At 32.4% G+C, this 15,355-nt stretch overlaps 1 protein-coding gene across 1 annotated transcript; it reads left to right on the top strand.

Annotated features, from left to right (window-relative positions):
- Nucleotides 1-1,158: 1,158 nt before the first annotated feature.
- LOC11436539 (protein PHYTOCHROME KINASE SUBSTRATE 4) lies at nt 1,159-3,085 on the top strand. Its single transcript, XM_003624796.3, has one exon. It carries the CDS (start codon nt 1,309-1,311, stop codon nt 2,839-2,841), a length of 1,533 nt encoding a protein of 510 aa, XP_003624844.3. The 5' UTR covers nt 1,159-1,308; the 3' UTR covers nt 2,842-3,085.
- Nucleotides 3,086-15,355: the final 12,270 nt, after the last annotated feature.

The raw sequence follows: 15,355 nt of genomic DNA, 5'->3' as shown, positions 1-15,355 counted from the left end.
TTATGGTCTCTCAACAGTTCAGACATAACTTCTTCCCCTAAATGTCAAATTTAATGGACCCTCACTTATTCACATTGTTATCTGGCGGGTGATTGATGTCTCAGATAAGACTAGCTTCCTTGCCTACTTTATTGAATCAATACTACGAAACTTATCAGGGAGCCACATGAAGAGAAAACCAATTTGGTAAATAAGAACAGAATGTGAGAAATAGCCATAAATCAAGTTGGGAAACAATCCGTTCAAGGGAAAAAGTGATTCCGGCAAATTTTGGTCTTTGTAATAGTAAACTTCATTGTTCTAGAGTCTTGTGATTTATGGAAGCTGCGAGTGACATAGACCTAACATTATTTTATCATTCAAAGACAATGATTTGGACAACGTGCATAACTTGTATAAATATAATAGCATATGATATGACATTGAGTAATAATAGCAATAACAGGTGTCAAAAATTAGAAGAGCTTATAATCTCTGCCCCATAAATCAACATAGAATACTACATTACATATATGTTTGTGCAAATAAAATGGCTCTATGATCTATCTAAATGGCATAAGTCATGGCATTGAGCTTCACAATTAAGTAACTCTCTGATATGGAACAAAACTGGGGAATTCCAGAGGCATTATATCAAAGATTTATCTAGTACATTTCTAATTCAAAAATATCATGTTCTGATATGAACAAAATGTACTTGAATAGATAAATAAATAAATAATACTTTGTTGTTTTACCTTTTTCTTTCATTTTGTTTTACTGTATTCTGTGGTAGCCCAAGCTACTGTTGTTATCTTCAGCTTAAAATCAAAATGAACTGAAATTAGTTTCAATGATTAAATCTCTAGACAGAGATAGCTACTAATAGATGGTCATAATGTAAACAAATAATGAAGCATCACATATATATAATTCAATAACTCTATCCACATAGATATGATAATCTAGTTAGGATATCTTCTATTTTTAAAAATTCAGACTTTTTGTTGTTTGCTTATAATAATACATAAGTGTGTGAGGCAGATCATTGGCTGGGAATTTGTTTCATTGAAGAGTAAGGAAAAAAGGTAGGGTAAAGAGAATATGACATGTTTGGTTTCAACAGCTTTATAATTGGTGACAGGACAAATTGGTACACAGACCTGAAACACATATATATGAAAGCAAAAGGAATTTCATAAGCAACCAACAACACAACCTAGTAGTTTTCTCAGATTCATTTCAATTTCATCTGAACTCAGCTTTTCTAGTTACAAGTATACTAAACTAATATAACATCACTGAAAGAAAGAAAGAAAAAAACAGTGCATGAAACAAGATATGGAAAGAACAACAACAATAAAAACCTTTGATTGTAACCTGCCTCCAAAATCACCAACCATCTTAAGAGATATAGATGCATCTTTCTCATCCTATCTCACACCCCAAAAGCCAAATAATCATAATCACCACCACAAACTCGACGATCCCACCTCAGAACTCAGCATATTCGACGCACACAAATACTTCAACGAAGGAACCAACAACGACAACATCCAAAAAGTTACAATCAGCAGCAACAACAACAATAACAATAACAACAATAGCAGAGTTTCACCAGTAGTGATCAATGTTAACAATGAAACAGAAAGCATTGTTATACCAGATACAACAAGATACTCATCTGCTTCATCAATGGATGGTTATGCAAACATCAGAAACTATCGAGCTCGTTCTTTCCATGCTGCAACACCAACAGCTTCATCAGAAGCTAGCTGGAACAGTCAACAAGGTTTGTTATCACACCCAGCAGGTGCTATCTCAGTTAACATCAAAAACCCTTCAAATCCAAATCCTAACAACAGCAACAAACACAAATCATCACTTTCTAAACCAAATTGGTTTTTAAGGAGAAAATGTCCCTGCACAGGTAAAAAATCAGTTCAAGTCAATGAAAAAAAATTAACAGAATTACCCAAAAACAATATCAAAATTCCTTCACCAATTTCACCACCACCACCAATGAACAACAATTGGATTAACAATAACATTGATCAAACACAGAATCATGTTGTAACGAAATCTCAAAGGTTTCAACCAGTGGTAACAACAACTGTAAGAGTGCCTTACACCGATGGATTCACATTTCCAGTGTTAAACCCTAATTCATCTTCAACAACAACAAAACTCAAAAACGGCATCGTTTTGGAAGATCCACCGAGAGAGTCACTGGAGGTTTTCCGACCACCGGAAGAACTCACCGTCGATACTAAAACCCTCAATTTCCAATTCCCGCCGGGTATATCACGAATCGTCATCGATGATAACGACGCGGCTAGTGATGCTAGCTCCGATTTGTTCGAAATCGAAAGTTTCTCAACTGCAACGCAATCGTCGTACTCTGCTGCGGTGTACCGGAGAAACAGCAGAGACTCGTTTGATGAAGGATCAGTGACGACGGCGATGACGGACTGTTACGAACCGAGTGAAGCGAGTATTGACTGGAGTGTGACGACGGCGGAAGGATACGACGAAAGTAGCATCGCCGCCGTGTCAGTCGGTGGGTACGGTGGTGGTGGCGGCGGTAGCGTGACGGCGGAGCATTGGAAGAGAAAAGGCGGGAACGGTTTGTTAGTGAGCTGTCGGTGTGAGAAAGCGGTTAGTGTGGGTCCACAGCCAGTGAAATGTGAGGGACAAAGAGGGGCCACGTCAGCATGGAAACAAGTGAATGGTGGTGGTGTAATTAGTAGTAGGGTAGGGGGTGTAAATATTAATAAACCACCACTTGCTAGGTCTTCTCATTCTCATCAAAGAAATAGCAACAATACACCTCGTGTTACTTCTTTTGCTTTTGCGACATAGTTGTTTCATTTTGATGTTGATGCATGCACCCTTCAAATGTTACATTGCAAGGGTCATGTTTTTTTGTTTTTTGTTTATTCAATTTCAAAGGTCTCAAATAGTGTGTGTTTTCTTGTATTTTTTTCGATTCTATATTGTACTCATTTTTGTTTCATGGATTTGTAACTCGTGAGAGGTAACGTAACACACCATGTAACAACTCTGAGCTACTTGTATATTGCATTTATGCTCCTTTTTCTTTAAATAAATCTAAGCTACCAAATTAATTACTACTAGTATTGATTAACACAAGTTTGGCTTATGATGAAGAACGATTAAACTATTAAATGCACTTTGATATCATGTTAGGTCGGACATCACGTTTGGTTAGAAGTTATATTTTGCAGCTTCAGCCGAATCTTGGTGAAAGTGCATTGGGAATTGGTTTTGGGCTTCCAAACATGCTAGAATTCTGCTATTTTCCCAACAAGTTTTGTTCGCGTCCAACTGAACTTCCCAAAATACTCTGTGTTAGTTAACTCACACAAGTGTTAATTCCAGCGTGAGTTAACTCACGCAAGTGTTAATTCCAACGTGAGTTAAATTGCGCAGCACATGTTAAGATGCACAGATTTTAACACTTGCGTTACTTAACCAAAGCAGTGGTATTTTCGATATTTCAGTTGGACGCGAGCAAATTGTGTTAGGAGAAGAGCAGAATTCAACACACTAAGTATATCGTGGGATTGAATTTGGCGGGTATGCCGTGATCTTCACATTCATTCTTCAAGGTAATTTGTTTTTTTTGTGCGTGGGTAATTTGAAAAGAAAGGAACAACCGCGTCTTCTAAAAAAAGGTTTCCAATCCTTATGCCCTCCTTGATAAAGTTAAGCTGAATTCGCTTCTCTGGTTGAAATCAAATAATGCTTTGTTCGCTTTTATGCTACCATGACTGGTGGTATCACCCGCTTCTTTGCAGGGAAATACTTGGGTGCCATAGTTTTTTGGTGCCATTGGTGACATAGGTTCATTTTAGATGAAAGAGAATGATTAAAATAAATTATTTAGATGAGAGAGAATGAGTTGTTAAGAGAGATAGACACAAAGTTATCTATGACACCAAAAAACTATGGCACCCAAGTGCTACCCCTTTATAATTATTTAGGTGTTTCACTTTCAGCATCCCTTGTGCAGAGTGAACCGCTTTTGTATTTAATAATATATTTTATTTTGGCTTGTTAAAAAAAAATTTGGGAATGTTCTGCTTCACTATGTACATTTTTAAATAGGCATTCCTTTTCAAAAAAGTAAAAATGGGGTTAGTTTTTGTAGATCCTTGATTAATGTTAGTCGTACAAAATTGTAGTATGTCCTATATTCATCTCCTCGTATATTGGTTCATGACTTCATGTGGCGTGCATAAATTAATAGCAACATGGTGTAGAATATGCGGGTCCTATTATTATCGTGTCCAATATCCGTATACAAAATCACGTGGTTATTCTATTTGGAACCCGTAGAAAATCACATGGGAAGACAAGAAACATGTATCTTTGAGACTAGTATCATGAATCCATTAAGAAGATTAGATCTTCCATACATTTTGTTGGTAGTGTCTTTCGATGTCCTTAAAATTTGAGAAAGCAGCACTTTAGGTCAAAATATTCTTATCTTTCTATATGAAAAACATTTTTATCTCGATCATATTATATTTTTGAAAAATGCAATTGAATACCTTAAATATAGTTGTTATGAAATTTAAAGTGACTCTTATACAAACTTAACAATATTTTTAGTATAACTCTTATATTATTTTAATTAAATATGTTTTTGGTCTCTATAAATATACTAACTTTTCGTTTTAGTCTCTCTAAAATTTTCCTTCAACTTTTAGTCCGTATAAAATTTTCAATCACTACTATCGGTCACTATTTTTAACTTAATTTTTGTATTTTTTTTTAATGAAACTGTGCATAAATGTATAAAATATTCTAAAAAACTTTCCCAAAAAAAATTATAATTTTTTAACAAAACACAAATTAAATATGAATTTTTAACCTTAAAAATATAAAAATTCATATTAAATTCATGTTTTGTTAAAAAATTCTAATTTTTTTTAGGAGAGATACTTATAATATTATGAATTTTTCTGCAAAATTTATTCAAAAATATGAATTCTACATATGAGTTTACTTTAAAATAGAGACCAAAAGTGAAAATGGAAAATTTTAGAGGATTAAAATTGAAATTTTTTTTTAGAGAAACTACAATAAAAAGTTAACATATTTATAGGGATAAAAACATATTTAATCCTATATTTTTATTGGGATGATTCATCCAGTAAGTATTGTATAATTTTTTACTTTATCCTACGCACAAGGTCCCTATTTTCTTACTCAAAAGTTCCATGATTATGTTCTTTAAGATTCTTTTCCTCAAGATGCATGGAGTTATAATACTTCATCATGAGATTCTATATAGGATAATCAATCTTCATGATCTATATTTATTTTTTATATCTTCGTGATCTATATGCTTATCAACAGTATTTACCATTACATTTTTTTAACGAGTCCGTTATAAATTATTAGTTTGTTTACCACATAGTCGATCTCATATGGGCATTTGGTTAAAAAGTGATAACGTGTGGGGACATGGAATTTAATATAAAAACTTGTATTATCAAAAGTTGCATTGTATAGAATAGCAAAGAGAAAGAGATAAGGGGAGAATAGAAGAGTATATTGCATTACTTCACAAATGTGTCTTTACATTGTAATGTAGGTCTTATTTATAGGACGCATATAAGTATATGAATGATCACATTACAACCCACTTACAAGTGGATTTATTAGTGGGAGTTACAAGCATGTGGAAGGGTTATAGATGGACATCCACTAATATATATATTCATAACACTCCTCATTGGATATCCATTAAGGATATGCCTCATTAAAACCTTACTAGAGTAAAACCCAACGGGAAAAAAAAATTCAGTGAAGGAAAAAGAGTACAACATCCTTTTGTGTCATAATCTGCCTCATTAAAAACCTTATCAGAAAAACCCAGTAAGATAAAACTATGGTTAAGAGAAAAAGAGTGCAGAACACATTTTTGTCTCTCCCTCATAAAGACAACGAAGAAATTTCAATAATTTTTTATACTGGTTACTCAAAATCTTTACTTGACGGTGACTCTAGAAAGATATGATCTATCTCCATACTCTTCTCAAAATTAGCGGCTCATAAGATATCTTCATATTGAGTTGTTGAAAGAGTCTCCTTAGAAAATCACAAGTTTCTTGTATGCGTGAAATCATAATCCTTAATAAAGAGCATTCTCCACTTGCTAACATTTTCAAATGATCGGATGATACTGTTGTTTCTTTAAGATACAAAGTGTATATTGACTATGCTACAATATCTATATTTACTAAAATTGATAAAAATAAAATATCATGATATATATATATATAATAAGCAAAATACATTAGTGTCATTACCTGACCAATTCAAATTATTCATAATTTTCTTGAGGACGTGATCTTTACTCACATCAAGTGACATCACAATCAACTAGATTTGTTAATGTCGACCTTTATATAACAAATTTTAGAATCTCATTAGGTGTTCTAATAATATTTTTACGATTATCATAAAATTGCTTATAAGAAATTCATTTCCATATCTTTAAAATGGACAAATGATGTCATCTTTTCAATAATTTTGATAGTGTCTATTACACAAACGAAATCCTTCAGGGAGCTTCATATGTCACTATCAAGTGAGCCATACAAATATATTGTAGCACATCTTTCGTATAATTTGAGCCTTTCATGTGCTACTTAACTTAATCAAGTATGAAAAAGTTCTTGAATTCACTTGAGGTGAATATGTGTCTAAAGAATATATGCCTCTTAAAAATAAATGGTAGACAGTTACCAATTCACTTCATGTGAACATATCAAACTCTATATATATGTATTTTACCATTCTAATTCTCTTTTCGCGTGAAAAATCATACATATCTAATTAACTTCACATCTTCGAGTGTGCGGACTACAGGTACAAAAATTCAGCTTTGCAAAGTGAGTTTGATTTCATTGGAATTGTCTCTTTCTATCTGCATATATTTTCTTTTTCTATTCTTTAATAGACTTGAATTCATTATCCTCATTATTACTTATCATATATAGCACTATATTATATCCAAAAACACGTCGATGTTGATTTTATTTCGGTTCCATCTCATTCCATTCATGACATAATTTATCGAGATCTCTTTCTTTTTCATACATTTCAGGTACCTGATAAGTTCTTCTGGAACATAAAAAATCAATTATGTCAGAAACCTCGTTTAGAGTTTCTATATCCTCGTTTGGATTATCATTCCTTTAAGATCCTTTTCTTATTCGAGGCTTTTTATATTTGGAACCGATTGATCTACCATGCTTCAGGCACGATTGAGACTCATTTGCATGGAGCATTAGCAGCTGATATTTAATTTATTTAACTTTGCAAATGAGTTATATCTTGATGATCAAGATGAGACAATAATATTTATTTGAACTTCAGGTTCACATTTCCAGCTGCTTATTATCTCCCCCTAATATTGGGAAAAATAATCCATCAATTGATAATCAGCCTACTAGGCTGTAAATAAGTTGGCTCAACACAATTAATGATAGATGGAGATTTATATCAAATATATGCAATATTCTTTCAAGATTTATCTTAGTGCAATATATTGGAGCAATTGTGATATACACAAGACATCCAAAATCCACTTAGATGAGAAATATTAGGTTGTTAACCTAATACCAATGATAGATTAAGGGGAGAACTTATATATAGTAATTTGTTGGCTTGATGCAAATCAATATCTCAACATAAAAGATTATTGATTTCCTAAAATAGAGTATATAAGCCATTGGTCTCATAACCAAACTAGAGTTTATAAGGTATGGTTTGATAAGTATCAATTATACAATTAACTTTAGACGTCTAAAGAGTAGATCTTCAAGTCCATTTTTATGAGCATATGCAACCAGCTGTTCAATGTCAATTTCATTTGACGAACGATACTTATCAAAATAGTATGAAACAAATAGTATGAACCATTCACTTCTGGGAATGACGTTCAATGCGACCTTTCACCATTTTGATTAAGAGCCACTATTTGTTCAATTACAAATGTGACTAATCTTTCAAAAATATTCTTGAAAATACTCACTTATTTTGTTACTTCAGGAGCATTTCAAATGGCATAGAAATAGACATATTGTCTCATTTTTCTTTTTAAATGTGTTGTTCTTCAAGAACTGTTCTAATTCAACACAATATTGTTCTTAAATCTTAATCAATTAGAAAGAAAAATATTGACAAATTCACAACTATAATATTTACTATTTTGTTAGAAAATAAATTATGTGGAGCAGAAATTATAAGTGTTGAATGTGCAAAGAGATGACATAGATGACAATACCTCTAATTTATATGCTTTCTCAGAACTCATTAGTAGCAAAAATCATAATCATCAAAAGTCATAATAAAGTTTTACCATCTTCGCATGTATCATATAAATGATAATCTCTACTATATCAGTTCTTGATATTATTTTCTCGATTTTGTTACTTCAAGTGCAAATTCAACATATACTAAGATCAAATAGATCTTATATATTTAAATTATGAACGAATATCTAGTTCTTCAAGAATTCAACCACAAACCTCTATCGACAATGACAAAGGAAAATCACAATATTTTTATTTTGCAATCTTTCACAAATGTTTGATGTTATTATTAGTTCTTCTAGAACCGTATCTCAAACCTTCATATACAATAAAAAAAAAAACTCCATTCTTCGAGCAATCCTTCAAGGATGCTTTAATATTAAATTTTAGTTCTTCAGAAACTATATCTCAGATATTCATAATCAGTGATAAAAAAAATTCTTTAATCATAAAAATGATTTTTACCAAGAAAAATAATATAACGAAATAGGAACAACAAAATAGAAACAATAAAAGAACTTAGCAAAAATATTGGTAGTTGGATCCCATTTAGCAAAAAGAATTGTGAATAAGGAAAAAATTGGGTCAGAGTGTCAATCAACTTAAGTATAAGATAAAAGAACTTGTTGTTGCTAACAATATAAGTAGAACCTTGACGAACTAAACATCCAAATGTTATCAACTTGCATTGGGACATAAGTCACAATGTAAAAAAAAATCACAAATAATTGCAAACAGTGGCATGCATAATCTACTCAGACCATCAATTTCTTCACCTTCCACAACAGATTCATCAGCTGTTAATTGTCCAAGATCAGTAATGCACAATAACACTGAATTGTTCACAAGGTTGCATAGGGTGACAAGAAAACCAAGACCAAATTGAGCAAACAATTAGTATGTCGGGATAGGGTAATGCCACAAGCCTATAGTTTCTCATATCTTCATAATTCAATCAAGCAAAAAGAAAAAGAAAATCAATCAGAAATAACATGATAACATGATAGCGAATTAAATTAGATGAAAGAAAATGAGAAAAGAAAATCTATCTTCAAGCTAATAATCAAGCCATCACTCCGGTATAGCTTCGTGCTGATAACGTGTTATGAAATTAACAAAAGTATTATCAAAAGTTGCATTGTATAGAATAGTAGAGAGAAAGAGATAAGGGGAGAATAAGAGAGTATATTGCATTACTTCACAAATGTGTCATTATGTAGGTTCTATTTATAGGACTCATATAAGTATATGAATGATCGCATTACAACCCACTTACCAGTGAACTTACTAGTGGGAGTTACAAGCATGTGGAAAGGTTATAGATAGACATCCACTAATATATATATTCATAACATCTTAAAAGTTATTCGTTCAGTTTTGTTAAGAGTTTTAGAAAAATCAATACAAAATTTATATTATTGGATTTTTCAACATTCGTAGTTACGACACTTATTAACTAAACTTAAAAAGTATCCCTAAAAAAACTAAACTTAAAAAGTAATAATTTTTGTAAAAAATCAAAGCATTTTTTAAATGACCTAAAACATAATGATAGATCATACAAGTTGTTTTTGTGTCCCCATAAGCATAGCTCATTTGATAAGGGATAATGCACAATATGTGCAGGGACTGGGGTTTGAATCCCAGACACCCCATTTATTCATCTTAAACGTGAATTTCTCTAGCCTACTTGACAAAAAAAAATACAAATTGTTTATGTTCAAATATGTATGTCTCTCTTGTAATGCCTCTATCAAAATTTATTTTAGGTCTCACTCGCTCTAAAAAATAATAGATATTCTTAGTGTGCTTTTGTTATATATTTATGGTCATTTTCTTAAATTTGAAAATTTGGGTGTGTTCTATAAAAATATTTGAACATGTCAGCAGCTGATTTGGATGACCTGCATTTAGGTTATTTGGAAAAGAACAAAAAAAATTGTCAGAAGCAGTCTTCAATTCAAACTTTGTTGTTTAAAGTGAAAGTTATGGTTTATTGGTGGATGAAAGTTAAGTATTCACATTCAAACTCTTGTTAAATTCTATTTGTCCACACCTTGTGCCGGCTAGAATTTAGATGTTGGTAATATATATCTTTTTGGCTTTTCAAAATAAATAGGTATTCTTGTATGTAAAATATGTCCATAAATCTCCTTAAACTTTACATTTTTATTTTTGCTTTCCTATAGATTCTGTTGATAATCATAGTCAAGATATTGTAGGACATTAAACGTAATCACCTTTTGCGGTAGAGATTTGAACATTGATTCGCTCATATCATTGATATTTTTTAAGTAGACATTTTTATCTTAAACTTTGATCGAATTAATCTCCATTATTTGACACGATAATTATGAAAAAAATCCTAAATATTTCATCTTTATCAAATCTAAATCACTGTGTTTGTACTTTATTTTTCTTTCGAAACTCAATTATTTTCAATATTTGTTTTAATTGTACTTGAATTTGATAAATAAAAAATAAGATATATTTTCAATTATTTAAATTTAATAAGGATGATAGCTAAGAATTAGTTGGCTGTTAGAGTTAATTAAAATGAATAAACAAACTTATTGTAATAAATATCAAGAAAAGATTTAAAGATAGTTTTTGTAATAAATATATTTAGTTCGTAAAAAAAAAAAATAGTTTTCCTACGTGTGTACCATTTATTAAAAATCAAATAAAGGTATTTTTTTTTTACAGAATCAAATAAAGGTTTTTCTTACAAGAAAAATCAAATAAATGTTGGAAGCTGATTGATGTGCATGCTTACGCTTAGGCTGTGTGGACTTCGAAGCATGCTAGCTGGATCAGTGGATTATGTCTGAGGATCATCCATTCATGCAAGAGAAGAGGTGGACTATGTTTCAGCATCTGTTGATCAATCAAAATCTGAGTACTGTTGATTACTGACATATAAGAGGACATGATCGTGTGGATGTTTTATGTTTCTCTTCAATGTAGGCAATCATTTTCAAACCATTGGAAGCAACTAAATCTAGAAACATCTTTCCGTCAAAATTAGAACATTAATTCATCATGTCGAGATATCAGTCACCTCTACTAAACAGATTTAACTCCTCTAAAATAACATGTTAGTAAAGTAAGAAAATAATAGCTAATATTCCAGTCTCATAATTTATTATAAATATGCGTATAATATTAACATTGATTTATTTTTATATTTATTCATTGGGTCATGCTATAATCACATGTTAATGAGTTACTCATTTTGAAAGACTAATCAAAACTATCTACATCAGAGACAGAGTTTCCTATTTGAAGCTAAAAGGGTCCATTCAAATGTACACTAAAAAGCAAACAGAATCGTTTGGCTTTGGAAATCATGTCTTACACAAGGAACAGATAAAAAGCAAAATGTGGCCTCAAATTTTCTGGCCTTGGCAATATCAGGGCTGGATGCCTTCAGACATGATTATTATTACAATTCCTAGCTTTTATAATATGCATGATATGGAGATAAATTTAATTTAAAAAAGTTATCAATGTCTAATCTTATCTTTGATTTTCAATGGATAGTTATAAGTATAGTGGGATTAAACTTGACTACTTGAGTGTGACGGTGGTGATTAATCAATTATTTGCACACTTTATCTGTTACCATAACATGCACGTTTTACACTATTGCAGATGATCTAGTTATGGAGTAGAAGAAAAGTAAAGGGGACAAAATAGGTTTAGACTAGCCTGCTTCAAGACCAAAGGGTTATGTACAAATGGGTCTGCCCCAATGAAGTTAGAAAATTGTTCATCTTTAAATACCCCTTTGTTTGTGTGTGTGTCATGTACAAATGTATTAAGTGGTCTTTGAATACACGTTTGTCTGTGTTCTTGCTTGAAATGTATTTTTTTTTTTTCCTCTGGAAATGATAGTTAACTACCGTAGGTGTCAACGACAGTTAACGATCGTGGGCGTTAACTGTCATTGAAGGTATTTTCGTCAATTTAGAGTATCCAAGACCAAATCCTGATGACAAAAGAGCAATTTTCTAACTTCATTGGGGCAGACCCAAACAGACACATCTAACCCAATTTTTTTTTTTTTTTTTAATTACAGATAGGGCTAAAAGCCCCCATCTAATCCAAACTTGAATGTGAATGTTTTAGACAATTCTGCTCATGTTCTGATAATCACTGTACTTATCACTGGGTGTGCACTGCCATGCAGACCTTACTGCAGGGGAGAAATTTTCCCCACCCCCTAACATGACTTGGGGTGTACTCGTCTAGAGAAATTACATATTTGAGCAGTCAAGAAGTACACTTCCTAATGGGGTAAGTCATCTTAAAGTGCACTTCAAAAACATGTGTAGTTTAGAAATGTGGGGTGAAAAAGGTTTCCTTTCTCCTCCTGTTTGAAAAAGGTTGTGCATCATGGACAATTGTTGTAAGAAAAAATAAGTACAATTCCCTGCCCTTCCTCTGATATAGAGATGGTGTATTGGAGATTAACATCATTTTTTTATATAGTGTGTGAATGGTGAAACTGTAGTATAGTATATTGCCAGAGCACCAACGGATAGAAATGAGGCCAATGCCAAGTCAAATCTCATCTTCATCAAGCTCAACAAACTAAGAAGAAGAAATGTGCAAACTCCTGTAGAAGACAAGTCACTTTTACTAAAGAATATTGGGATTTGGGTGTATATTAAACCAATAACCTCACAAGAAAATTCGGTATCTAAAATCAATATCAAGTTGTCCCGATGGTATATAGGCCCTTTTCAAATTGTTTCATGTAAATGGGGGTAATGTGGCAGCAACTTTGCCTCTTGAAATAGATGTAGCACAACCTGAACCCATGATTCTCGAGCAATGCTGGCAACAAGAAAGTGAAAATGCAATCGCATACCAGCCAGTAGTAGAGGTACTCACCATTAGAGGAAGCAAAATTGGTAGGTCAAAACAATCAAGGGGAAACTTGTTGTTAATCTCTGCATTGAGGACAAGGCAGTTGCAAGAAGGAGTAGTATTGATACTGGCCAAGTGAGAAATTTACTCAAAGGGAAAAGCCTAAAGGGAAATGCACACAGGTTCAACAGCTACTACTGCCATAGCCAAGATTAGTTCAATAATAGGCATCTGAAGTGTGGGATTCCTGATCAGGCCACAACCAAGAAGCCTCTAGAAGTCTATACCTGAAGGCTGACTGCTGAAGTGCCAAATGACTTGGCACAAGCTGCATAAATTTAGCCGGGAATTATTGTAGGAGGGAAGACTTAGATTATACAAAGAGACTAGAGAATCAGAATCTGTTATATAGGGAGGAGGGAATAATGTGGGGATGTTCCATTTGTCGTTGTTAATTGGAGAGTCCAGAGAATTCTCTCTGACTTGGGAACTTCGCCTCTTACTTATCGTTGTATTTAGTTTATTTTCTATTCAGTAATTCAGTAGAAAGATAGTTTCAGTTATAGCACTTCCTATTAAAGGATCATAATGCAATGAGTATGGCTTCATAGAGACAAAACAACCAAAGTTTTAACTACAAATATTAAAAAGATAAAACCTAAAGTAAATAGGCAAAGGTAGAATGGGCTACTAAAGAACCAAAGTATCATGCTTAAATAGTCAAAAAACAATCTGCTATGACTAAGTAGTGCTTTGCCAAAATAATTAATTTGACAAACCATTTAACGACCTAATGGTTGTTGACTTATACAATACAACCAACTGACCACAAAAACAGCATTTCCTAATCTACAGCATGTGTGGAGCTCAATGGATTAGAAGTTCATAAAGATCAAATTCACCAATATTCATCAAAAAATTGTTAGGAACCTAAGAATTGAATTGAAAATAATGAACTATTTTATTGAAAGATTGAGAAAGGATAAAGGAGAATAGGAGAGAAATCTCTCTCCAAGGGTTTTCCTTTCACAGCAGAGTCACTACTCAATTCACACAATACTTGATGATTGATCTCCATCGTTGTATTCTCATATTGATATAATCACTCTCTAACTATTCAAATAACCAACTTCCCTAACTAATTATCCTATATTCTATATCCTAACAGAATTTGGCTGCTCAATTGTAAAAACAAATTTTTAGATGAAATCTATTTAATCTACAAGCATCCTCCTTTTAGAGGCAATACTGTTCAAAATCAACAGAGCAACAGGGATCATAAGAATTGTCTTCAAGAGATTTACTTTTCACAAGACATTGAACCAGGGATCTTCCACTAAGGGGTATTTCCAAACACTTTCTACCCATTTGCAGTCCTAGCATGCATTCACCAAGCCAACTCTATTCGGACAATTAATATAACTTATAAGAGCATTGAAATTCTCCTAACGGTGTCAACTAATAAGCATGCATTCACTAACTTAATGAGCATAACAGAAAATATGAGCAAATATATGCTAAATATAGTTAAACAAATTGCTTACGACAGGAAAAGAAAAATATATAGAATATACGATAAAAATGAGGAATCAAGTACTTGACAAAACATGGGTGAGTTGTCGTAAGGTATTCATGATGCTGAAAACTACTTCCTATGTCCATCCCACCTAAAATAGGATTGTAAATTTTAAGTAATGTAGATATAAATACTAGGTAAATTTCCAATCTATCACTTGCAGACTAGGTTGATCAATAAATCATCAGAAACGGCAAGTAATTACATATTCGAATGATAAAATACACACATGAAAGGCTACAACAAATGACAATAACAAAAAACAGATTGCTAATAAAATAGTAATGGAAGGTTACCTTCAGTTGGCGCTTATTGGACCCAAGCAAATGGTACTCCAAATTCTGGAAACAGTCAGTAGAACATTGAATTGAGGGGAGTTCAAAACCAAAACAAACTACATCAATCTGTGGTTTCCACCAGAGGCTTTCATTGCCAAGGAAAAGATGAAAGTGGAAGTGCGAGTAGGTGATTATGGATAGAAGGAGAGAATCCTTTGCCAGAAGACTGGGACTTAACATTAGTAAATTAGTTTAATATTAATAACATATTAAGATGAAATTGTTCACAAAAT

This window comes from Medicago truncatula, chromosome 7 (assembly GCF_003473485.1).
Source record: "Medicago truncatula cultivar Jemalong A17 chromosome 7, MtrunA17r5.0-ANR, whole genome shotgun sequence".
NCBI classification, from domain to species: domain Eukaryota; kingdom Viridiplantae; phylum Streptophyta; class Magnoliopsida; order Fabales; family Fabaceae; genus Medicago; species Medicago truncatula.
The sequence above is the reverse complement of the archived record's forward strand: the minus strand, read 5'-3'. Positions and strand labels throughout refer to the sequence as shown.

Coding starts and splice junctions, on each gene's coding strand:
- LOC11436539 (XM_003624796.3), top strand. CDS start 1,309: ATGAAACAAGATATGGAAAGAACAACAACAATAAAAACCTTTGATTGT.